At 40.2% G+C, this 27,198-nt stretch overlaps 2 protein-coding genes across 3 annotated transcripts in view; one reads left to right on the plus strand and one right to left on the minus strand.

Moving 5' to 3' along the window:
- LOC131683627 (cardioacceleratory peptide receptor-like) overlaps positions 1–27,198 on the plus strand; it is a 307,350-nt gene that overhangs the window by 233,148 nt on the left and 47,004 nt on the right. The gene's annotated exons all lie outside the window — the stretch shown is intronic.
- On the minus strand, positions 285–2,791 carry LOC131683626 (leucine-rich repeat-containing protein let-4-like). The gene is made up of 2 exons (XM_058965760.1): positions 2,676–2,791; positions 285–2,611 (listed from the first exon to the last, which is right to left on the minus strand). The coding sequence occupies exons 1-2, from the start codon at positions 2,696–2,698 to the stop codon at positions 541–543; spliced, it is 2,094 nt and encodes a 697-aa protein (XP_058821743.1). The 5' UTR covers positions 2,699–2,791; the 3' UTR covers positions 285–540.

Raw genomic sequence — 27,198 nt, forward strand, 5'->3', positions numbered from 1 at the left:
CCTTTCAGTACCGACTTTCTCCGTATGCAATACGCAGCTTAACTTTGTCGATGTTAATCCAGCCCTGAAAAAGATCCAAATCTTGGCTCGAAACGTTGGTGTAGGTTAAAACGTATCGACGCTTTAGTATTGACTGTGTAGCCGAAACTTTTCCTTCTCGAGTTTATTTGAAGCTTTATTTAAATTTTTGAAGAGTGCCATATTAGAAATCTCAGTTATAAATTCTTGGAGGAGTAAAAGCACAGTACTATGGCAGTACATCATCCTCGAAGAGGCCACCCAAAGCTGCTACTTTCATGTACAACACAGAGCAATCGATTTATTTATAAATCATCGCTTCTTGCATATTTTATTTGCAATCAAATTGTAAACACATAAAATATTCAGATTATCACTCTCGTTATGCTTTAGTTCTCCGTTCAGTCTCACTGATAAGAAACGATAGTCGGTTATATTTAAAAATGCCTGCTGTAATGGATAGCAACAAGCTGACGTTCTTATCTGCAGTTGAGAAGGAAATACGTACATTTCATGTTTGCCCTAGATGTCATTATCCACTATCGTGGCTAAAGTGTTCGACGTTCCGAAGCGAGATCCCCTGCTCGGGCCCACGCTGAATCGGTTGCGATAAATCACGACCAGCACAATCGTAAGCATGGCCACCAAAATCACCAACATAATAATTATTACTGTTTGGCTTGATCCGGAACCAGCAGAGGCTGCCTTCAGTTCCTGCTGAGTTGGATTCAAATGATTGTAGAAACCCGCATTTGGTGCCATCTGTTTGCTTAAAACAAGCAGCTTTCCGGCAGTTTCTTCGATTGATTCCTTCATTTTGTCAAATTTGAACGATTGCTGGTATATTTTGAATTCTAGATTGTTCTCCAATTGTTTCATTTTGGCCAGTGTTAGTTCATTCAATTCCTGCATTGCCTTCTTCAGGTCACTGGATGCAACTGTTTCATTTGATGCATTTACTAGCATAGACAACCTGACGTCCAAAATGGTTTTCTTCAGTTCATAATTTTCACTTTCGAGTGAGATAAACTTTTTCGTAAGGTCGAAAATTTCACCTTCCAGCTGATCCGTTCTGTTAATCAAGGACACTTTGTACTCGTTGAACCGACCGACGTCGTCGATGGCATTCTGCATAATTTGTTTAATCTCACTGGTGTCCACGATGGGAACAGAATCATTCAAATACTTGTCCAGATGTTTAGCCGTGACGTTCCAACTAGCAACGGGGTTTTTATCGTCCGAACAGTAAATCCCTTTGACATTAGTCTTATCGGCGATCAAAGTTTCCGTTTTGAAACCACCAACCACGATCTTGAATCCGTTCATGGTTCGAATCATTTTCGTGAGGTAAGAACAGTTCCAGTTGTTATCGGCAATGCTAATTTTTTTAAGAGATGGAAAAATTTTCTGGATTTCCTCATAGTTGATATCCTTGAGACGATTTCCTTCGATGTAGATTTCATCCATGAGATGTGATGAGGTGAAAATGTCGAAATTAATGCGGTTCAAATTATTATACGAAATGTCTAGGCGCTGAAGCGAAGTGAGTTGCGAAAATGTCCCGTATTGGAGATTGGAGATTTGTGAATCTTCCAGGTTCAAATCCACCAACGTGGACAGTTTGGCAAAACTGGTCAAATTCAGGGGACCAATTTTATTGTGCGATAGATCCAGATTCTGCAATGACGCTATTTTGCTAATAACATCCAACGAGGAGATCTTATTCCAAGACAAATCCAGAGTTTTCAGTTGTAGATCGGAGAAATCATCCACCACAATTTCAGATATACTATTGTTGCTGAGGTACAACTCCTGTACTGCCGTGTTTATTTTTATTTTAATGAGCTGGTTGTTCATAACATTCACTCTTTTGACATTTGATATACTGATTTCTAAACTTGTAAGGTTGTTATTTTTAAGCCACAGATACTCCAGCTCGTTCACATTTTTGAACAGGTCCTGTTCTATCACAACCAGCTGATTGTTGTGTAGAAAAAGCATTGTCATACGAGAATTCGTTGCGAATAGATCCTTTTCCAGTACTTCCAAATTGTTTCTTGCCATACTGAGCTTTTGAAGATTTCCCAAAGGACTAAACACATTGTCCTTTAAAATTTTCAATCTATTGCTTGATAGGAGAAGCGTATGTAAAGTATTCAAACCAGAAAACGCTTTTTCGTCGATACTTGAAATGTTGTTTTTGCTTAAGTCCAAAACGGTCAGTTGAATAGCACCGGAAAAAACATAACTTTGTATTTCCTGTAGGTTATTAGTTGACATGTTCAGCAACACCAGTGCACTAGCTCTTTCGAATGTGTATCGACTGACGCTCTTTACACTGCTATTCGCCACATTCAAAGATGTCATTGACGGATATCGTTCGAATATTCTTTTCGGAATTTCGATAAGTTCGGAGTGTACGAATTTGAAGTAGTTGGGTGTATAATAGTTATTGGAAAATTCAACGTTTGGCACTAGATCAACCATTTTGACCCCATCGTAGGTGCAGTTACGTGAGTAGTAGTCTTGTTCCAAGCACTTGAGTGTGATTCCCATGGCCGCTGTCATACTCATGACAGCGGATGTGATGATCCTGAAAAAATATTATTACACAACATTAAATTGCGTATTCCAACAAGATCATACTCAAAACGAACCTCAACCAAATTATAGACTTCATTTTTTTTTTCAATCAACGGCTGTATGCTTTTATGCTTGCGTTCTTCTGTGTTGGATAACTGAAACTAAAATGCGCCCCAGAGCTCTGCTTTTCCTATGCACGATAAGACTTTATGAAAGAACCCAGTGTCGTTCGGGCTCCGTGCAAAATGATTGCAATGTTTGTACGAGACAATCTAAAAATGTGGCTCAACCGAGTTTTCAATTTCATTCATTATTGTACGCAAATAAATTTCAGTCTTCATCAGTTAGAACTGCTGCGGCTTCGTTATAATAAATTCATATATTTATATAATTGAATTTTTGTCTATAAAAACATGTTCTAATTCATTTAGTGGTGTAATTGTGCCTTTCTCATTCATTAACATTAGGATTCCTTGGTTGTTTAATATAAATAAAATATTTTATTGTAACATAATCGAATCGTAGCACTAGGTCAAATCATAAAGTAGAATTTGTAGGTGTTTGTCGAAATATTGTGTATTCAACGGTGAACGGTACAAAAGTTTAATAGCAAACCTAACAAAAGTAATTTAATAATGAATTTAGAGCACTTAGCACGGTTTGATTGTGCAAATATCATGAAATTCGAGAACCGTTGGCATTGGTAAGTGCTGTTTCAGAATAAGTTTGGGCTTCATGCTTGGGTAGTGCAAAATGCGAGGTATCATTTGTACATATTTCAATAGGCAAGAAGCGACATAGATCTACAAATTTAACCAATTTTTACACATTTCGAAAACATTTTTACGTTTTAAATGTATTGGTGATATTTGATTATGTAATGATTTTCAATGTGATCGCACTAATCAACTCGTATCTCCGGATCAAATTGAAATTCAATAGCAGTTATTTTGGGGAATTTTGTATCTTTCATTTGAGCCTAAGTATGAAAAATTGGTCCAAGAAACTCTGACAAGGTGATGAGGACAACTTATATCCAGATTTTCTATGTGGCTGTAAACTTAACATCATAACTGTGGAACCGGAAGTCCGAACATAATGAAATTCGATTGAAATTGATAGAAATATTGTTCCTTTCATTTGGTACCTCAGTTCAGTCACCTCCGAGAAACCGATGGGGACATTTCGCTAACGTACCTGCACATAAACACACATACATTCACACACACACACGGTTGAATTACAACAGCCATGTCGACTATGTATGTGAGAAGGATGCGAGGACAACTAGCGTATTGGCAAGGATCATGCCGAATCACGGAGGAGCAAGAGGCAGCACGAGACGTCCCCTGGCGGGTGTCTCATCCTCAATACTGAGGTATAGCGTACCGGCCTGGGCTGATACGCTGAACTCAAAGCGGAGCCGGACGAAGTTGACAAGCACTTTTCGCCTAATGGCTGTTCGTGTCGCGAGTGCGTACAGAACGATATCGTCGGAGGCGGTATGCGTAATTGCCGGGATGATTCCCATCTGCATCACTCTGGCTGAGGACGTAGAACGCTACCAGCGGAGAAACGAACGTAATGCAAGGAGACTAGTTCGAGTGGACCCGTTGGCTAAGTGGCAGCAAGAGTGGTATAACGCGGAGAAAGGAAGGTGGACTCACCGACTCATCCCAAATGTGTCTAATTGGGTACATAGGGAGCATGGAGAGGTGAACTTCCATCTGACGCAGTTTTTGTCCGGCAATGGATGCTTCCGGAAATACCTACATCGGTTTGGACACGCTTCGTCACCCCTTTGCCCGGAGTGTGTGAACGTGCAAGAGACACCGGAACACGTGGTCTTCGAATGCCCCAGATTCGAAGAAGTCCGAAGGGGTATGCCTGATATAACAGTGGACAATATCGTCGAAGAGATGTGCCGCGAAGAACATATCTGGGACGCTGTCAACAGAGTGGTTACGAGTATACTCTCCGAGCTGCAAAGGAAGTGGTGAAGGGACCAACAAAGTAATGACATTGGTTAGAACGCCGCAGTGAAACTACAAATAGGGTTTCGGGAGAAATTCCCCGCCAGGAAACTCACCGGCGGTGTAAACTGGGTCCACCGCCGGGGACCAGTTGAGTAGTACGCAATGTAACACCGGGCTCAGGTCGTCGGGGCGCCAGCGGACCGGACGTCAGGCTTCACCGGAATCGCCGGACCGACCTCGAAACTCTACCGGGTAGCTCGTGAGTAGGCTAGATCCACCGCCGGGGATAAGACCGAGTAGACCGCGTCAAATAGCCAGAAGTGGATCGTTGGGGCGCCAGTGAACCGGAAGCTACGCTCCACCAGGAATCGCTGAATGGACCTCAGCACCTACTGGCTGGCCCGTTGAGTAGGCTATGTAGGTCCACCACCGGGGACTGGACCGAGTAGACCAATGGTTTTCAACCGGGGGTGAATTCACCCCCAGGGGTAAATTAGATAATTGTAGGGAGTGAATTATGCAGGACAAATTTTAGCTTGTTATCCTTACGTTCCCGAAGAAGATTTATCTTTATATATTGTTTCAGTGTTTCAAGAATTGAAATACTTACTTAGAGTGCTCAAGAACAGGTTTCTAATTGTAAAATTATGGTTTTCATACAATTGAAAATCATTTTTTTCTGATAGGGTAATGATGGTAAACAATTTTCAGAAAGGGGTACATTATTGGGATCAATATTCGGGAAGGGGTACATGGAACGAAAAAGGTTGAAACCCACTGGAGTAGACGAAGCGGGGAGCTTAATGGCTCACAGAAACGTACATCGGTATCGGGAGCAATCTACCGTCGGGGAATTCACGATAGGGTAGATTCGGCGCCGTGGACTACCCGACAGAATCGTGACGAAAAGGGGAACTAATTGGCTCACGAAACAAACGCCGGTAAAGAAAGACATTCCGTAGTCGGGGAACTCTCAATTGGAGTAGGATAAGCGGTAATGCTGGGAGCTAAATGGTTCAAGAAAGCGGGTATCGGTGTCGGGCGAAATTCCTCCGTCGAGGAACGATCGGTCGGAGGAGGATGAATTCACCGTTGAGCACTATCCAAGCAGATCGTGATAAGGCTAGGAGCTGAATGACTCACGGAAACATGAGCTAAATGGCTCAGGGAATCAGCACTGAAATGGCTCACCATGGGGACGAGAAATAAACGACGACGTAACAGATGGAGACAATAAGCAAGAGAAAAGTCGACAGTTAAATCAAAGCTCATAGGTTGTGCCACTCCATGATGAACCAAGCGAGGCTCCTAGATAGAGCAGTAGTAATACGATGACGTAGTTCCGTGGGGAATAAGGGCGTTACAAGTAAGGAATGTTTTTAGTGGTTAGGCACGAACGTGAGTCGTGAGTCCCACACAGTGCCAATACACTACAGGCCAGGCTTTTGAAGCTTTTTTAATCTTACTACAAAAAACACACGCACACACAGTAGATAAAGTATAGACCGAGTAGACCGCGTAGGACAGCTAGCAGTGGGTCGTTGGGGCGCTGATGAACCGGACGTTACGCTTCACCCGGAATCGCCGGATAGACCTCAGCACCTGCTGGATGGCCCGTTGAGTAGGCTAGATCCACCGCCGGGGACTAGATCGAGTAGATTGGGACGACGCGGAGAGCTAAATGGCTCACAGAAACGAACATCGGTATCAGGAGAAATCTACCACTCAGTTTCAGGAGAACAGGCTAGATCCATTGTTGGGGACTAGACCGAGTAGTTCGCGAACAAGTAAGAGCGGGAGCTGAATGGCTCAACGGGAAAGTAGAGCGAAACGGAACGAGAGGAAGCCAAAGGGCTCAAGAAATTGTGGTGCTAAAACCAAAGAAGAATCGGTATCGGGAGAACTTCCTTCGCCGGGAAACTCTTTGTCGGCGTAAGCTAGATTCACCGCCGGGGACTAGACGGAGTAGACCGCGAAGAGACACCACCAGTCGCGGGTCGTCGGGGCACCAGCGAACGCCCTGCTCCACCGGAATCGCCGAACTGACCTCGACACCTAGCTGGCTGGCTCGGTTTCGGGAGAACTTCTCTCGCCGGGAAACTCTCCGTCGGAGTAGGCTAAGTCCACCGCCGGAGACTAGACCGAGTAGTTCGCGAACAAGTCGGGAGCTCAACGAGTAAATGGCGCGGAATTGTACGAGAAGGGAGTTGCGGTGCTAACTGGTACAAGGGAGCCGAGTCGTGGTGCTGAATGGCATAAGGGAGTCCAAGGGCTCGATGAACTAGACAATCTGAAGTTTGCCGCCCAGATTGTCTTCGTAGAGGAGGAGCACTAAGTCTCGACTCACAGCCAGCTTTCCTACTGCCATGCAGAAATTGCCAGTCTGTGTGGATGGTGGATAATTGGTGGTGTGTCGAGGAGCGGCGCAGTAACCCTGCGGAAGAAACGAACTAGTAAGTAGTTGAATTAGAGTGTGTGTTATGCATATAAAAACCCTTCCCTGAAGTAATGCCGTAAGGTAGTGCCGAGGAGGTATCAGGTCCTGGGCAAGAGCAGTGGTTTTTTAGCTGGTCGGGTGACGGCAGCCCAAACCCGTTCCCTGAGACATTTGGGATTTTTGTACATTTTCCCTGTCTCAGGGTTTTCTTGAAATTTTTTTACTGCTCTCTAAAAAACACAGTACATAAAGTAGACCACCGGCCGCGACCGGAGTAGGCTAGATCCATCGTCGGGAATTAGACTGAGCGTACGCATTGTCGACGGTAGGTCGTCGAAGCACCTGTGAACCGGAAGTTATCCTCCCCCCGGAATCGCAGGACTGACCTCGGCACCTAACTAACCAGCGTCGGGAAATTTCTCCGTCGGAGTAGGTTAGGCCCACCGCCGGGGACTAGTTCGAGTAGATCGGGAAGTAGCACCGGCAAATGGTCGTCTATGCGCCTGTGAACAGGAAGTCACCCTCTACCCAGAATTGCAGGACCAACTTCAGCCTCTGCGCGGGTAAAATCGGTTCCGGAAGATCTTCCACTGCCGGGAAACTCTTAGTCGGAGTTGGAAAGATCCACCGTCGGGGACTATTCCGAGTAGTCCGTAGCGAATCGCCGGCTTAAATCGTCGGGGCACCAGTGGACTGACCTCGGCACTCTGCCGGACTGCATCGAAGCAAGAATAACGCGTCCGTCAACGGTTGCGGGAGACATTCTTTCATCGGGAAACTCTCCGACGAGGTAGGCTTGCTCCACCGTCGGGGACTACGCCGAGTATCACCGAACGCGATAAACCAGCAGTATAGGGTCGTTGAGGCACCAGTGAACTGGAAGCCACCATCCAACCGGAATCGCTGGATCGACCACGCCATCCAACTGGTCAACGTAGAGAAGAGCGCATGTAGAATGCGCTCTTGATGGGAGTTAAATCAGCCGAAAAAGCCACAGAACTCGCTACGACAGAAACTGAGGTGACGCCGAAGAGCCACCACAATACTCGATCGGAGAAAAGAGTGAGGGACACACCGCACAGTGGTCGGAAACGCCAAAAACGTGAACTTAATTCACTAGAGGCCAAACCATCGAATATATTCCTAGGGTTTCTTTGGAGGAATTGTTCGTATTAATATTCCTCACAATCTGATAACAATTGAAATAAGGCATGGCTTACTGTGATCGAGCTAAAAAATTAACTTTTTATATTCACGAGGTAGAAAGTTGGTGTCTTCGACAATGTTTTAGAAATGCTCATAGTGAAGAATTTTGTTGAAGAACTCGAGCTTGTAGTACTAAAGTTTATCGATTTATAAGGCGTTTTCTATGGAAACTCCCTTAAATCTATTTTTTAATATAACTTTTTTCATTGTTACTTTTCGTGCAAACTATGTTCAAGACAAATATGTAGATGTCAAAACTACATAATATTGTCAAAGACTGCATGTGAAAATACTCATTCGTTTCAAAGTTATTGAAGATTTTTACATTCCTTTATACCAACTTCAACTACGTATAAGAAAGAAAGGTGCAAACCAAAATGCACGAGCAGGCACTTTTTTAACTGTCTAAACTGTGCACAATCAAGTTAAGAAGGTTTGGTGCGTAGCTCTCTAGAACCCTATTAATAGGGTAAGCTTACTTTATCATGTTTTTGACCTTTTCCATACAAAGTCAGAAAAAAAAATTAAATTTTTTTGCCCCAATTTTTGAAGTTCTTGGTTTGATATTCAATTACAAGTATTATTTTCACTTATACCTGAATATTTCAGATTTTATAAACGTGGGAGTAAAAATGTGAAGTTTTTAATATCATTGGAGATCCCAAACTAATATATACTCAAATGGACATGTCATAATGAATTCAATGCTTACAAAAGGATGTCATACCATTGATTACAAAATTTTACGGAAAAAATCGAAATTTTTTTTTTTTGCTGATTTTTGTGTGAAAAAAGTCAAAAAACATGATAAAGTAAACTTACCCTATTCATAGGGTTCTAGAGTGCTACGCACCAAACCTTCTTAGCTTTATTGTGCATAGTTTAGAAAGTTAAAAAAACGCCTGTTCGTGCATTTTGGTTTGCACCTTTCTTTTTTATACGTAGTTGAAGTTGGTGCAAAAAAATGTTAAAAATTTCAATAACTTTGAAACGAATTACATACAGTCTTCGCAAAATTATGTACTTTTGATATCTACATTGATATCTAAAACTAGATTTAAGGGGGTAGCCATAGAAAATGCCTTATAAATCGATAACCTTTAGTCCTACAAGCTCAAGTTCTGCAACAAAATTCTTCACTATGACCATTTCTAAAATTTTGTCGAAGACACCAACTTTCTAACTCGTCAATATAAAAAGTTTTTTTTTATTTCGATCATAGTAAGCCATGCCTTATTTCAATTGTTATCAGATTGTGGGGAATATTAATACGAACAATTCCTCCAAAGACATCCTGTGAATATATTCGATGGTTTGGCCTCTAGTGAATTAAGTTCACATTTTTGGCGTTTCCGACCACTGTGCACCGGGTTGGTAAGAGGACCCGAAAAAGGAGAATAATGCGCTAGAGGGCACCAGCGTCCAGAGAAACGTTGGGAAAGACCGTGACTGGAGCATCGTGGGAAGCCAGCAGGCGAAGCGGAGGGAATGGAATCAAAAAGAAGAAAAGTAGAAGGAACAAGAGAAGGAAGAGAAACGTAATCCTCCTCGGGAGAGGTACAAGGGCGATGCAGTGATCATCGAAGCGAACGATAAGAAGACCCACGCAACTCTTCTAAAGAATGTGAGAGAGTATCCAGAGCTGAAGGAATTGGGAGAAAACGTTGTTAAAACGAGGCGCACTCAGAAAGACGAGATGATGTACGAGCTGAAGATTGATCCTTCCGTGAAAAGCTTGACCAACCGCGAGCTCGTTGCTAAATCCCTGGACAGCGAAGCGAACGTGAGAGCCCTGTCGGAGGAAGCCGTAACCGAGTGCACGGGTCTAGACGAAACGGCGATTATTCGACTACCTGTGGTCGTCGACAACAAGCTCGTGGCGACCGTCAAGATAAAAGTGTTGTGGTAGTCAACAACAGAAACGAAGTGCACCGTTGCAGAGCCATATAGTGTTCCTCCTGATAACGGTAACTGGGTGTGGCATATTGCAGGGATGGCGACAATCCACATAATGGGCGGTTTCCCTGTCCAAGGTGTGGTGGATAGCACACACGAAGGCTTCATGATCGCCAGGATAAACAGCGTGCTCGTTTGTAGCTGTTATGCTCTCCCACGATGGACACCAGAGCAGTACAATCGGATGCTGGACGCACTAACTGGCTCATTAGTCGAAAGAACTCCAGTTATTATCGGAGGAGACTTTAACGCTTGCGCCGTGGAGTGGGTTAGCATGCTGGCCAACGGAAGTTCTGGCGAAGCAGGATGTAAGGATGTGCAAAGAAAGTTTCATCAGCGCATTCGGTATACATTGTCGGGAATCCAACGTCGACGTAACATTCTGCATTCCGTCGCTGATAGATAACATGAATTTGCAACTTAGTGAGCAGTACATACATAGCGACCACCAGGCGATCTACTACACCATTGGTCGGCGGAACTGCACTGTAACGCGGTGAGTGAGGACTGGCGAGTGGAAGTGAAAAATAAAACACTTCAATAAGAATCTCTTTGCGGAAGCACTTCGTGCGGATAGCCTCACTCCAATTCCGAATGCCGATGAGCTGACCGGAACATTGGCGAGAGCGAGTCATCTAACAATGGTGCGAAAATACAGTCAAGGAGCTGCCGACGTTCGTTCCGTTGGTGGAACGAAAGGCTCAGCATATTTCGTGCTGCCTGCCTAAAATACAGTAGATGCGTTCATAGAGAAAGATCTGAGGCAATCAAACCTGTATGGATGACGTCAAGTTGCAGCTGGCTCACTAACAGACTGAGATAGTGCTGGTCAGCAACCGTAAAAAAATCTAGTGTGTCGAAATCAGCGTTGGGGGACATCGATGCGTGCGCTGAAGCACCTGGGTATGATGGACGACGATCGGTTAAATTACAACAGCCACGTCGACTATGTATGTGAGAAGGCTGCGAGGGAAACTAACGCATTATCAAGGACCATGCCGGATCACGGAGGAACAAAAGGTAGCACAAGAAGTCTCCTGGCGGGTGTATCATACTCATTACAGATGTATGGTGTACCCGCCTGGGCTGCTGCGTTCAACTCAAAGCGGAATCGGACGAAGCTGACAGGCACGTTTCGCCTAATGGCTGTTCGTGTTGGCGATGGCGGTATGCCTAATTGCTGGGATGATTCCCTCTGATTGAGAACGTGGAGTGCTACCATCGGAGAAATTCGCGTGATGCAAGGAGACTGGTCCGAGCGGACTCGTTGGTTAATTAGCAGCATGAGTGGGACAATGCGGTGAAAGAAAAATAAACACACCGACTCATCCCAAATGTGTCTGCTTGGATACATAGGGAGCAGGGAGAGGCGAACTTTCATTTGATGCAGTTTTAGTCCGTGCATGGATGCTTCCGGAAGTACTTGCATCGATTTAGATAGCTTCGTCACCCCTTTGCCCGGCGTATGTGAACGTGCAAGAGACATCGGAACACGTGGTCTTCGAACGTCCTAGGTTCGAAGAAGCCCGAAGGCATAACAAAGGACAACATCATCGAAGAGATGTTCCACGACGAGCATATCTGTGACAGAGTGGTAACGAGTTCGAACTGCAGAGAAAGTGGCGAAGGGACCAACAAAGTAGCGCTATGGGCTAGAACGCCGCCGTGAAATCACAAACCTGGTTTTGGGAGAAATTCCACCGTCGGGGAACTCTCTGACGGTGTAGGCTGGGTTCACCATCGGGGACCAGTTGATTGGTATGCGGCATAGCACCGGGTTCGGGTCGTCGGGGCGCCAGTGAACCAGACGTCAGGGGTCAACGGAATCGCCGGACTGACCTCGACACTCTACCGGGTAGCTCATGAGTAGGCGAGATCCACCGCCGGGGATTAGATCGAGTAGACCGCGTCGAATAGCTAGCAGTGGGTCGTTGAGACGCTTGTAAACCAGAAGCTACACTCCAGCCGGAATTGCTGCATGGACCTCAGCAACTACTGGTTGGTCGGTTTAGTAGGTTTGGTCCACCGCCGGGGACTAGATCGAGTAGATCGGGACAAAGTTGGAGCTAAATGGTTCTACCGCCGGGGAATTCACGGTACGGTAGATTCACCACCGTGGACTACCCGAAACAATCGTGACGAAATTGGCTCTCGAAACAAACAACTGTACCGAGAAAAATTCCGTTGCCGGGGAACTCTCAGTCGGAGTAAGATAATGTCCGAGTTGATCTCGATAAAGCTGGGGGCTAAATGGCTCAAGGAAGCGGATATCGCTGTCGGCAGAAATTCCTCCGTCGGGGAAGTAGATAGTGATAAGGCCGGAAGCCGAATGAATTACGAAAAAAGGAGCTAAATGGCTCATTGATTCGGCATCTATGCGGCTCACGGGGACGAGAGCTAAAATGGTGAAGTAATAGATGGGGACAATAAACAAAAGAGGGTAATTTCATGACCCAAGTGAGGCTTCGAGGTAGTACAGAAGAAAGAGGTGCGACGAAAGCACGAAGACCCCACCCTCAAAATAATACCTTGATGTAGTTCTGTGGGAAAGAAGGGCGAAAAAAGAGTAAGGAATGTTTTTAGTGGTTAGGCACGAACGCGAGTCGTGTGTCCCTAGCAGTGCCACTGTACTACAGGCGAGGATTTTGAAACTTTTTAAACCTTACTACAATATAACCAAAGAAAAAACGCACACATACAGAAATTGTCTCAAATTATTAAACTGAGTTGATCTCGACAGTGAAACCGAATTCTATACATTTCTTTTATAAGAAATGCAAAACCGTGTGATAATTCATTTACACGAAAACGGCAAAGTCTGATTGATTGATTTATTAATGTCCAAGATCTTCATTTTGATGATTAACCCCCTTGAACTGATATGATATTTGCTTGAAGTCTTTTTAAAGTATGAAGATAAATATAAAGTGCACAGAAGTGTTGAACGGCTTTTTTGCGAACTCTTTGACTGAAGACCCAAAACCTCAATTTGTATTATACTCGAAATTGCAGACCGTTATTTGTTATTGACCGCATGAATTTTTTGACACAATTTTTTAAATATCGTACCTAAAGTTTCAGCATGTTCCAAAACGTCGTTCTTCTTGCCAAGATACACATCTTTCCAGGAAAGATCATAGATCTGTATCTTGTGACCTAGAATTTTAATGGGTATTTCTTGATAAAATTGGCAAAAACTTGAAAAGTGATCACGTTAAAACGGGCAAAAAGAGTAGCCAGTTCAAGCAATTAGAAGCGTTATAGAAATACCTTAAAACTCAATTTTGTTTGTCTCTCATTCTCCCCAGTTAAGTTATAGAAAATTTGATAAAACTATTGCTTTTCAATAACTGTCCAGTATCTTTGAAAATATAGTGCTAGAAAAACGCGAACGACAAATATGGCGGACGACCCATAACCGAGAACACACCCCTCCATAAATGAAATGGTGATATCTTGTGAAACGCGAGTGATCAAGCAATAGTCAGTTACAGCGAATGTTTATTTTTGTGTATGGTGTTGTTGCAAACATATGTTAAACCAAAAATGGATTGAGTTCTCTTCATGGTTTATTTCGGCGTAATGTCGCTGTCCTATCAGCGTGCACGATTTAGATGTCATTATCAACGATAGTGGCTAAAGTGTTCGCCGTTCCATAGCGAGATCGTTTTCTTGACCCAAAGGTAAGGTTGTTCCGATACATCACTACCAACACAATTACAAGCAATGTAACTAAAAGCAACAATATAAGAACCATAATTATTTCCAACGAGCTCGATCCGGATGCCGCTGCGACGGATTTCAACTCTTGTTGTGTTGAATAGTGATTCATAAACCCAGAACTGGAGGTCAACTGTTTGCTCAAAACTTGCAGCTTTCCGGCAGTTTCTTCGATTGATTCCTTTAGTTTGTCAAATTTGAACGATTGTTGGTAGATTTTAAACTCCAAGTTGTCATCCGACTGTTTCACTTTGGCCAGCGTTAACTCATTTAACTCCTGCATAGTCTTCTTCAAATCGTTGGATGCGAACGTTTCATTAGTCGCATTTGCTAGAAGAGTCATTTTTATATCCAGAACAGATTTACTCACGTCGTAAATATTATTCTCGAGTGAGATTAGTTTCTTGGTGAGATCGAAAATTTCGCCCTCTAGATGATCAGATTTATTGATCAGGGACTCTTTGTGTTCGTTGAACCGACCGACGTCATCGATGACATTCTGCATGATCTCCTTGATCTCGCTGGTGTCCACAATAGGGACAGAATCATTAAGATTCTTGTCCAAATGTTTGGCCGTGACATTCCAGCTGCGAACAGGGTTTTTATCATCCGAACAGTAAATCCCCTTGACATTTGTCTTATCGGCGATCAAAGTTTCAGTATTGAAACCGCCAACCACGATCTTGAATACGTTCATGGTTTGGATCATTTTAGTGAGGTAAGAGCAGTTCCAGTTGTTATCAGCAATGCTAATTTTTTTAAGAGATGGAAAAATTTTGTGGATTTCCTCATAGTTGATATCCTTGAGATGATTTCCTTCGATGTAGATTTCTTCCATGAGAGTTGAAGAGATGAAAATGTCGAAATCAATGCGGTTGAAATTGTTGTAGGAAATGTCGAGGCGCTTGAGTGAGGTAAGTTGCGAAAACGTTCCATGCTGTAGATTGGAGATTTGTGTCTCTTCCAGATTCAAATCTATCAGCCCTGATAATTTGGCAAAAGTAGTTAAATTCAGAGGACCAATTTTGTTATGTGACAGATCAAGAACCTGTAACGATGATATTTCGCTAATAACACCCAATAATGAGATATTATTCCATGACAAATCCAGAGATCTCAGTTGGAGATCTAAAAAATAATCCACAAAAACTTCAGATATGTTATTATTGCTGAGGTACAACTCTTGCAATCCCCTGGTAACTTTTATTGTTCTCAGTTGGTTGTCCATTGCATTCAATATCTTAACGTTTAATTTGGTAAATTCAAGACTCGTTAGGCTGTTGTTTTTCAGCCAAAGATAATCAAGTTTTTTCACGTTCTTGAATAAGTTATGTTCCAGAGAAATCAGCTTATTGTTCTGCAAATCAAGTTTCGACAGATTTTTCAACGCATCAAACACGTTCTCCTTCAAAACTTTTAACTCATTCCCCGCCAGAAAAAGCGATTGCAGTGCATTCAAGTTGGAGAAAGCTTTTTCGTCGATACTTGAAATCTGGTTGTTGCCTAAATCCAAAATTTCTAAACTATTGGCCATAGAGAAAGCATAATTTTGAAGTTCCTTCAGGTTATTGCTGGACATGTTCAGGTGTTTTAGGTTATTGGCAGCTTCGAATGTATACCAATTGATGTTTTGAACGCCGCTGTTCGACACATTCAAAGACTGTATGTAACTGTACATACTAAACATCTTCCTAGGGATTTCAATAATGTAAGAGTTGGAGAATTTAACGGTGGAGCAATCATAATTTCTGCAAAATTCAATACTATCGGTCAGATCATAAATATACACACTGTCGAAACCGCACTCCTGAGATCCGTAATAGTCCTCACATATGTACATTCCACATGCGAAATTTGTGTTTATAACCACAAATATGATGATCCTAGAACAAAATTAAAGACACAAATCGTTCTTGCTTTAATGTAATCCATCGAGATATGAAACACTTTGCAGTTGACGGACCTGAAACAAACTTTGCACTTCATTTTGATATAAGCGACTGTTCTACTCCGCGTAAACTCTTGTTCTGGCGCTTTCTAGTACTGTGTACATCTGAAACTGAATACGTATCGGAGCTATGTACTTTTAAAGCGAAAACAAAATTGTAAAGGGCCAGGAATGTTCTAATTAGGCGCGGTACCCAATTTGCTTGATGAAAAAAAAATAATATCAATATTTCACAAAATGCTACTATAATTCAAGGTCTAGTACCGCCTAAATACTTGCACCCGATTTATTCTTTAGCGTTTAATATTCTATTTAACTATTATACTAGATTGCTTATGTTACACGTATTACGATAGAATGGAAGTTAAAAATAATATCGTAAATTACAGGGTGGTACTTTCTGCCGTAGTACAGATATTGTCCTTCAGATGGCGCTTTTGCATGCTGTTTTAAGTGAAACGCTCCAGAATTCCCATATTTGGTGCTCGCACACGCAAACAAAGCCGTAGCGTGGTCTTCTGGCACCCTTGGCGGAGTCTCAGTTTTGCGCCCCTTTCGGTATTTACTTTGGCTTTCTTTTTCTCTTTGACCTTCAAATAATAATTTGTGTACATGGAAATGGCCCACCTACTCCCTACTTAATTCATGTTTGACTGTCGTTCATGTCATGTAAATTCCAGCAACAAATCTTTTACTGCACCTATATTTATGAAATCAGTTGACGCTAGTTGTTTGAAGGTGACGGAAGGAGCATCTATTCAGATGGCTGTATATTAGAAAGCCAATGGTATGTATGGACAACAAGTAATCATCGAATTTATTAACCGGATGCATCTCAACAAAAAAAGTTTAGCTCAATCGGCCGCGATTAAGGGGTTGCGCAAAACTGCCAAAGTGCGAAAATTTCCACCCGTGAAAAAACACAAAAGGAACCTTAGCATATTCAAAAATTGAGTTCGAATTTTTTATGCTAAATGGCTTAGGATGTAATGAAACGTCGAGATCTACTGCCAGATAGCCTTTATGAAGCTTGGAAAATTCTGGATTTGAGTTGAAAAAGGCTGCTTTTAATTTAATTTCTATGCCAAATGTCTTAGAACTGCATGAAACAACGAATCTTGTATCTTCTCCAGGCATTGTAATTCTCTCTCATTCACGCGAGAAGAAGCTTATCCGATGTCCAACTTTTCCGAAATAAGATGAGTCGCAAAATTCTCCGTCTCCACAAATAGCGTGATAATGATTTTCCGGATAAAATTTATTTGACTTTTTCCTTCTCACCGGAGAAGGTGATGAAATTTTAATTTCGTGGAAATCAATTAAAACTTCAAAAAATACATTTAATTACAAAGAAAAGCGGCAAAGAAGTATGACAGACTTGTTTTTTCGTGTTTTGGAATAACGACAGCAAACCAGCGAACGCAAAAAGGATACCGTGATAAACTCATTCACTCATTCTCCGGCTGTTTTATTTATCCGAAGAAATAACACGTATTTATCCGGAGAAGTTTTGTGAGTGCCAATAACTTTTCGTGTGAAAATGTTAGTTTTTATTGTCGCAGTAGCAAACTATCCGGGCGCAGTTACTCATATGAGCGATAAATGCAATGCCCTGATCTTCTCATAAACAAATTGTTTTGGCAAAAGTTGCCTCTCTGGTACTTTTAATTTTTAAACGGAGATTTTCAAATAAAATTCAAAAAACTAGTTTCTATTCGAATTGACACAAGATTTCGACATTTCATTGATTCATCGTGCATACAAATAAAATAAAAACTGACACATTCTTTCTTCATTCGACAAATCTCGACAAACATGTCAAATGGTCCTACGTGCAAATGAGAGCCTCTCTTTCTCTTTCGATTATTACGGCGTCTCCATAAAACTTGTCAATATTGTTTCAGGATATATCGAAAAACTTTCATTTCCACTACCATATTATGCTAAGAGTTAAGGAACAAACGCATAAACTGCCGACTTATTCGCGAAAGTGAAAGCAATCAAAGAGAAACTGTCATTTACACTTAGAACCATTTGACATGTTTGGCTAGAAATATGTTATAACTTTATCAAATGAATGCCTACATCAAAACTTATTACAGATTCGGAAAGTAAACAAAATTTCACGAAAGATTCAATCAACATAAACTGAATATACTAGAATTTGATTTAACTTTTATTGAAATATGTTGAAAGTTCTAATTTGTGACGCGTTGTAACGTTACGCTACATTATCGGTCATTTGATAAAGTTATAACATATTTGTCGAATGAAGAATCGTCAAATCGTTGTAGTGTCACGAAAAAATGTGTCAGCTGCATTTCCAAACTCAAGTTCCATCTCAATTTAAAAATATTGCTTGTATCACAAAGACATTTTTCTAACATTATACCAGATCTCGACGCTTCATGACATTGCACAGTGGCGGATTTGCCTAAAAACCTGGCCAAAAGTCGAAAATTGCGTGGTAGTACTTTGGATTCTAGTGCATATGTTGTCCTTTAGATGGTGCATGCTATTTTAAGTGAAACGCCCAAAAATTTCCATATTTGAGGTGTTGCCACATCCAAACAGTTTAAACCATCGTGTTTTGCCCATATTTTTATCGAGCGCTCGAAATATCAATATTATTAAAGTGCAGCTGGATTTTGATAAAAGTGCCGGTTTCAAATGTGGAATAATGGAAAGTTATGCTGACAGCATGTACTTTATTTATATGTATTGATGTCAAAAGATATTATTTTATTTGTTTATAGAAAATGTCAATAACTTTCACACTTTTGTAGCAGACGGTTTCAACATACATTTTTGTTAAATTATTCAAATACTTTTTTTTGTCCACATATGTCCACTATATTTCAAGGCAACTTGAACGATTCTCCCCTTAGAATATTATGGAATTCTTGCCCGAATTTGCTCGTTTTTGAGTAATCTTTGATTAAGTGGAGACGGATTAAAAGATATTCAGTTTAAAATCTGGACCCGTACTTTTAATTACTGCTGCACCTCTGGTTATCATTGCGAATCGGAAGGAAGGAAGAATTTTGTGGTGAAAATTTAATCAAGATTCATAAACATATTCAGAAGTTATCAAAAGTGGAATGCAAAAGACGTAAATAATTCTGGTCGTTCATATTGAAAACCAACGAGGTCAACAGAAGTGATCACCAAAGGATATAAATTTCAAAAAATCGATTTTGAATACCATGCTTAAACGTTACCAGGAAACTATGACGTTTGATCATGCAAAGCAAAACAAATCTAGAGGTGAAATATATGACAGGATACTACGTGCGAAAATCAGTAGAATAGTGCAAAAGAACACTGGAATCTCCGGCCGTGATTTGACCAAAAAGCTCACTTTGGCGTATACTCCAGCTTGGCGAATTTGTTTGCGAGAAGGTTGTCAGTCGTAGTATGTCAGCAAGCATGACAACAAAACGTGGTTGCTCAAAACTATACCAGGGAGCAGTACAAGCATGTTTAGACCAAGTATAACCCATGCATCTAAATGGACGCTTCATCGTAATAATAGACTTGGAGAAATCCTCGGTCTAACAATTTGAATTTTTTAGTTACTGCAATTTGCATATAAACTTGTTGTCTCCATGCATTTCATCGCAAAATCAGCTTATTTTCTATAATTTAGAAAAATACCATTTTTTGTTTTTTTTTGAAAAATATGTGCATCGGGCAGCAATTGAATAATAATAGTACAGAGTGAATAATAATCATACAGATAGTTTAAAAGTTTTGTATCTATGTTGTATAAAACACATACAGTAAAGTTTCGATTATATCACTATGCGTTTATATCAATACTCGTTTATATCACCCTCGATTATATCATGGTTTGGTCTCGATTATATCACGCTTTTTGAAAAACAGACAAGGCACACTACGTTTTGATCCAATTAAGCCACATGTTGTGTCCTGGCACTTTTAGGACTTTTTTACAATTTATTTGCTTATTTACATGTAGGTTAATGAGCCTATTATTGGGTTTCGGATTATTTCGTTAAGGATTTATATATGATGAGATCGGTCAAAAAGTCGAGCTTTTGTCGTGATTAACGACTTACCTTTCAATATAGGGGCCCCTTTTCAAAATTTCGGAAGAAAAATGATGTAAGATTTTGAACGCTTATATCTTTTGTTGTACTGAATGGATTTAATCAATTTTTTCGGCATTTTGTCGAAAATATTTGTACCAATGTTGTATTAAATTTTGAAATATGTAGGACATTTATTATCAACGGAAAAATAGTGTTTTGAAAAATCTTTCGAAAACGACACGGAAAAGTGAAAATTTTCAGCCCATCCCGCACAGAGCCGTCAATACGGTGCAGTAACCGAACAATAAGATAATGAAAAGTTTATATATAGGTCCCCTACATGTTTGTTCCTATGATTATTCGTATTGGGTTGCTTGACGAGAGCAGTTGGTGTCGGAAAGCCGGCATATTAGTTTTGGTTATGCCATTAGAAGCCGGACGGAAAGGAAAGGCTCATGCACGCCACGAGAACGAGCGAGAAAGCGATAGTAGTGCATATTAGCGAAAGCGTTACGTACATTTTGAACCTTAATAACTTTTTTTCTACTAAACGGATTGCCAATCTTGTTTCATAAATCGGAAGGAAAACGTTCAATGCTCGCTACCGATACGTTGTTTGCTATATAAAATTAGTTTAGATAGTTCAAAAACTACTTTAAATGAGAATCAACATTAATGATAAAACCTATAAATAGAGGTGTCGCAGCTTTTCTCAAAGCCAGACGTGTGTAAGACGCAGTGCATAACAGACGTGCGTGGTCGTGAGAAGCTGCATCGGACGACCAATCAAATCGGCTACCACCGGAGAGAAGAAAAACGTTGGTGGCGGTGAGAAGGCCAAAAAGCCAAAGGCTAAGAAACGCAGTCACTGAAAAGGCGGTAGTAACTGCCATTAAAAATGCCACCAAAACATCGAAGGCTGCAAAGCGTACTCATTCGGAGTGAGCTGCGAAAGGGGAAAGATGTATGTACGCAGTAAAAACAATCGTCGGCATGGTTTGAATTGTTTCAAAAGATTCTCGTCTTGTATCAACATAGTTATCTACAAACCGTCCTTATTAGGACGAATGCAAAATGGAAAAAGAATTTAATTAGAAAGTTTCTTTTATTAACTAGTACTAAGTTTGCGCTTGTTAATTCTGTACTTTTACCAGTGAATCATATGAAAATGTTTTTCTAATCTACAAACCCGAAGGTTTTTGCAAATCCTTCCAAGAAAATCAGTGAATGTCGCAACTCTGCCACTAAGCGAAAGCTACACCAAAACGAATGATGAAAAGATGGGTTGGTAATGTATATGACATAACAGGGGTGTCGTGACCACGCTTCGAAGTTATTTCAAATCTTGCAAAGCATAAATTGACATAATTTCAATGATTGTTCCTATATGAATGAAATGACAAATTTGCAGGTCAACGCGGCAATAACTTTGCAATTTATAGAACAATTTTATATTTTAGTTATCATATATTAACTGTCATCTCTTCCAAACAACTTAACCCTCTGCTGCCAACCCCGTGGTTTTGCAAGGTTAAGGAGAATCATTGTAAAATGTCCAATACATGATTTTATGTTGTTACCTCCACTAAAACCACTCCAGAACACTCCCACCTGTCATACATGTCCATTGTCTGCTTGTTGAAATCATTATATGAAATTATTGACCTGTATTCAATGCGGAGAACTCGGTAATAAAATTGTTTTACTGAATATACTAACGAACGGGATTTCCAGGAAAATTTCGCTGAGCCCAGTGAATCGAACTTAATGCGTAAAATTTAGCCATTTGAATTTTAAGAATATGATCATCGCGGTTATGTCCCGGACATTACCCGCCCCTAGTTTTTCGCTAAGTGTGTTCATTTCTGTACGCTAGGAAAAAGATTCCGATGGTTGTTTCGAGAGATTTTAACATTGATATTTCAAAGCAAGAAAATATGAAATTTGTTCATTTCATGAATGAATGTCTCAACGAGCTTAGAATCCAGCGCATCCCCTATCAACGCAGACGCCAACAACAAAGGTTCTTTTCAGAACCACCATAATTATTATAAAGAATAACTTGAAACATTCCCACATATTTCATTGAGCATCATTCGATTTGAATTACAAGTCAAACGAGTAGTCACGACACTCCGGTTATGTCCTAGACATTACCCACCCATCTTTTTTATTTTTTTATCTTAATGTATAGATTTTTAAGAAAGTATCTGAAGTTTTTATACAGGTCTAAGCAGTAGAAGCAAAGTTATAGCGCCGTTCATCTTGTCCCTTTACATGAACGAAGGGCGTGGCGCGAAACGTTAAACGTGAATTATCTTGAAATCATGTTTTACCAAAAACGTTGTTGCAATGTCTAGGAGTGCCGAAATATCTTTCGGCCGATTCCAATTTTATGATATTTGTCCAAAACCTTAACGTGCCAGATTTCTTCAAGTTTAGCTTTGGGCGGTTCAACAACTTTATGAAACGGTAAAGTGAAGCTGTATGGGGAAAAATTATCCGCTTATTCCATATCGTTTGACCCAACGCGTTGAACAAAGATGGCAGACGCTGCTCTAACCAACAGCTTCAAATGGGTAGGGTGATAATAGAAACAAGGCGAAAATGGGCTCAACGCCCTATACACAATGAGCGACTCTCTTTGTTTACTTTCTCTTCTGTTAATAGTTTGGTCGCTTTAACATTAATCCCTCAACTCTTTGCATACTATGCTAGTCAAAACCACCGTCATTCGATCTGTACTGTAAAATAAGTGGAAAGTGTCATACTGACGCCGTAAAAATCGAAAGAGAAAGTAATCAAAGAGAGTCGCTCATTGTAGATATGTCGCTTTGAATGAACAATTAAGCGAATAAAATAGAAGCCGTTTTTTTTACCCACCACACCTGATACGGCAAATAAATTACGAATAATTTAAAACAAAAATTGAAATCGGCCAATGACTAGGATTGATGAATATACTTCATCAATCCTAGTCATTGCAACAATGTTTTTGGTAAAACATGATTTCGAGATCATTCTCGTTTGTAGTTTCTCGCCACTCGTTCCGCCCCCGTAAAGGAACAAAATGAACAGTGCTATAACTTTGCTTCTACTGCATAGACCTCTGTAAAAATTTGAGATTCTTTCTTAAGGGGCCGTACACAAATTTTTTCTGACGATTTTCGACCCCTCCCTCCCCCTCGTAGCATTTGGTCACAAATTTCTAACCTCCTCCTTGTAAATGACGTAGCATTTGCCTAACCCCCCCCCCCCCCCCACGCAACGCGACCGGGAGATGAAAAAATTACATGTTTTTCAATTCTTTTAAATATATGTCCTTACAAAATGTTTGACGACTTTTATCAAAATTTTCATTATAATGGCAAATTTCCTACAAAACAAGCCCATTTCATGACAAATATTTTTTGTTTAGAATTTTACATGTCATAAAGCATGAAGAGAAGTTCACAATCCTGCAGCGGCCAACGATTTTAGGAAGCATAAGCTCAACTAAATTACTAAATTTTCTTTGATTGAATCCGAAAGAAAATTTAATTCAGCTACCAAAATAAGTCTACTAGTTAGCAATATTAGCTAACTAATGTGGAAATTTAAATCCGCATGAAAAATCTTTCCATTTCTTTGCGAGCCTGCTATTCCGCGAACAGTAAAATTTACAAAATGAAAAACCGCGTGAAAAGCAACTTGGGAATGGAGGAACATTAAATTATCTCTAATTAATGGGTTTGATGCCCGCCAAAAAAATTTAAACTTAATGCTACGTCGCACAACTTCTGACCCTACCCTCCCCCTCGTCACACTTCGTCACAAATTTGGTTTACCCCACCTACCCCCTAAAATGCTACGTCATTTATGCATGACCCCTAAGAATCTGTACTTTAAGATAAAAGAATAAAAACGTGCTACTTTTTGGCCGACCTCATCATGTATGTACCTTAACGAAATAGTCCGAAATCCACAAATAGGCTCTTTACCCTACATGTAAATAAGCAAATCAATTGTAAAAACTAATTCTGGCACTTTTAACACAATATGGGGCTTATTTGGATCCAGTGGCGGATCCAGGGGGAGGCGACCCCCTCCGAAATTTTTTAACTTGTTAAGAAATTTTAAAATAATTTATATTTTAAATTCGTTCTAAGCTCAAAATACTTTTAAATCAAATTTAACCACCAAAGCTTACTTGTGGTTATGATATATTACGTATTGTACACTGAACATTTGAAAATCTAAATTTCAGACCCCCTCCCGAAATTTTTTTCTGGATCCGCCCCTGTTTGGATCATAACATAGTTTGCCTTATCTATTTTTCAAAAAGCGTGATATAATCGAAATAAAACCGTGATATCATACCGGCTTGAACCTTCGTTCGAACCGGTCTCAAATCTTGATAGCTCCTGGTTTACCTAGAGTTTTTCAACAGTAACAGTCTTTCTCAAGACTACCTATATTTTTTCGACAATTAGTCTTTCTCAAGACTACCTACTTTTTTCTACTCAATCAGTCTTTTTCAAGACTAAAACATTTTTCAAGAACAATTCAGCCTAAAGAAATATTTAATTCTTCCAACATGCCTGGGTCCTCCCAGAAAGGCCGAGCGCCAAAAATTAAAGCTAAACGGAAAAGGTTATCTTCTCCACCCGAAAATTCAATTGACTGCAGCAACTCATTCGATGTTTTATCCGAATGTGAAGCTGATGAAATTTCTAAATTTCCTCGCATTGCGCATAATGCCAATGAGAAGAAAACGCAATCATCTCCGCCTATAACAGTGATGATCTCCGACTTCAAAGCCTTTCGAACTGAGCTTTCGACGTTCCTTCCGGACGTGAAAGTCTCTTTTCAGATTGGCGAACGAATTGAAAAATTTACTTGGCATTTCACTTTCACAAGTTATTCGTATGAAGAAAATAGGCTGGCGGCGATAACACGCCAGTACGCTCTGGAAATATCCAGGAGCTTTATTTAATTCATTTTAACCGTAATGAGGTAAATAATTTGAAAGTATTTGAAAAAGCACGTTTTATGTTCTACGTGCGAGTAAAGTGGGAACATTATAGACGATATGGGGGCAGAATTCAAAAAATGACCCAGTGTCATAGATGCGAAGGCTTTGGGCACGGCACAAAAATTGTCATTTGAATTCCAAATGTATGATCTGTGGTGATAAATCGCACGCGAAAGATATTTGTCCGGTGAAAAAAAACCACAAAAAGTTTCAAATGCGCTAATTGTAGCGAAAATCATAAATCGAATTTCTGGGGTTGTTCTGTTCGAGAAACAATTATAATTTCTCGTTCTAGACAACAAAAACAGCAAATTAAAAATGTATCTACTTCTTCAGGTACACTCCAAGAAAACACGTCCAAACGTGTTAATCCGATTCAAAATAGATTAACAACTTCTTCTACCTCCGTCGCACCATCCTACAATGGTGTGTCATCTTATGCTTCAGTGGCAGGTAACAAGGCCAATATAACGGCTACCGTTACCACGCCTACAAACTCGTTTGCGCCCAACGCTTCCTTTAGTCCAATGGATCTAGGTAGCGTAACAGAAGAAAAATTAAAATACTTGCAGGACTCTATGTTACCTATGATGATTGCCATGTTAAATTCTACCTCCGTGGTTGAAGCTTTTCAAGCGGGGTGGGAAATTGCTAACAAAATTGTAATGAAATTAATGTTAACAATGACTTTAAATAATCATTTAAATTTTTCAACTTCTTGAGGATACATAATGTGCATATAGCCGTTGTGACCGAAACTTTTTTAAAACCAAATATTAAATTGAAGAGTATCTCTAATTTTGTTATTCATCGATTTGATCGAATTGTTGGATTCGGCGGAGGAATCGCAATAGCGGTTAATCGCAGGATCAAACATTCCGTTACGTCGTCTCTTGACACCAAGGTGATCGAAAGCTTGAGTATCGAAGTTGAAACTGATCTTGGTATCATTTTTATTGCTGCAGCCTATTTGCCTTTTCAGTGCACTGGCGAGCAAATTAATTTTTTGAAAGGAGACTTACAAAAACTTACAAGAAATCTTCATAATCGGTGATTTTAACGCCAAATACCGAGCCTGGAATAATGTTGAAAGCAATTCCAACGGTAAACTACTTTTTAATGATTGCTCTGCTGGTTATTATTCAATTTTGTTCCCGAATAGTCCTACGTGCTATTCGTCTGTAAGGAATCCATCAACAATTGATTTGGTTTTGACAGATCAAAGTCACCTTTGTAGCGAATTGATTACACATGCTGATTTCTTTGATTTTGATTCTGATCATCTTCCAGTAACTTTGTCACTTTCTCAAGAAGCTGTTTCCAATCCCATTAGCTCAATTATCATAAAGCGAATTGGGAAAGATACAAAACTTATATTGAGAATAATTTCAATCATGACCTTGATATACAAAATAAAGCTGACATTGATACGGCATTACAAAATTTAAGTAATTCTATAGTTGATGCTAGAAATTTTTCAGTACCAACAACACAGAAAAAAATTAATACTCCTTATTGACGACTATCTTCAACTCCTGATTCGCTTGAAGAATGTTCGAAGACGTCAATATCAACGTTCTCGTGATCCTACTATGAAATCTATCTATCAGGGTCTACAAAAAGAAATTATGCATAGATTCACACTCTTAAGAAATGAAAAATTAGCGAAAGAGGTTGAACAAATCAAACCAAGTTCTAAACCTTTCTGGAAACTTTCTAAGGTTCTTAAGAAACCTCAAAAACCAATTCAAGCTTTGAAGGAAGGTGACCACAAACTTCTTACAAACGAAGAAAAAGCTCAAAAACTTGCTCAGCAGTTTGAAAGCGTCTATAATTTTAATCTCAACGTTGTGAGTCTTATTGAAACCGAAGTCTTACAAAAATATGAAAACGTTTCAAATCAAGTATTGTCTCTAGACGATATTGTTGAAACAAACTATGATGAGATCAAATCCATCATGAAAAAGTGAAAAAATATTAAAGCTCCAGGTTATGATGGAATTTTCAAAATTCTTCTTAAAAACCTTCCCGAAATCACCAGGAGATACTTGGTCAAAATATTCAACAAATGTTTTCAATTAGCATACTTCCCTGAAAGATGAAAAAATGTCAAGATTATTCCTATTTTGAACCCAGATAAAAACCCAGCAGAAGCATCTAGCTATCGACCAATTAGCTTACTCTCTTCTTTTAGTAAATTATTTGAAAAAATCATCCTAAGTAGAATGATGTCACATATCAATAAGAATTCTATTTTTCTTCCTGAGCAGTTTGGATTTCGTATT

Source organism: Topomyia yanbarensis, chromosome 2, assembly GCF_030247195.1.
Source record: "Topomyia yanbarensis strain Yona2022 chromosome 2, ASM3024719v1, whole genome shotgun sequence".
NCBI lineage: Eukaryota > Metazoa > Arthropoda > Insecta > Diptera > Culicidae > Topomyia > Topomyia yanbarensis.

Coding starts and splice junctions, on each gene's coding strand:
- LOC131683626 (XM_058965760.1), bottom strand. CDS start 2,698: ATGAAGTCTATAATTTGGTTGAG. Junction 2,612..2,675: donor AAGTCTATAATTTGGTTGAG/GTTCGTTTTGAG, acceptor ATATTTTTTCAG/GATCATCACATCCGCTGTCA.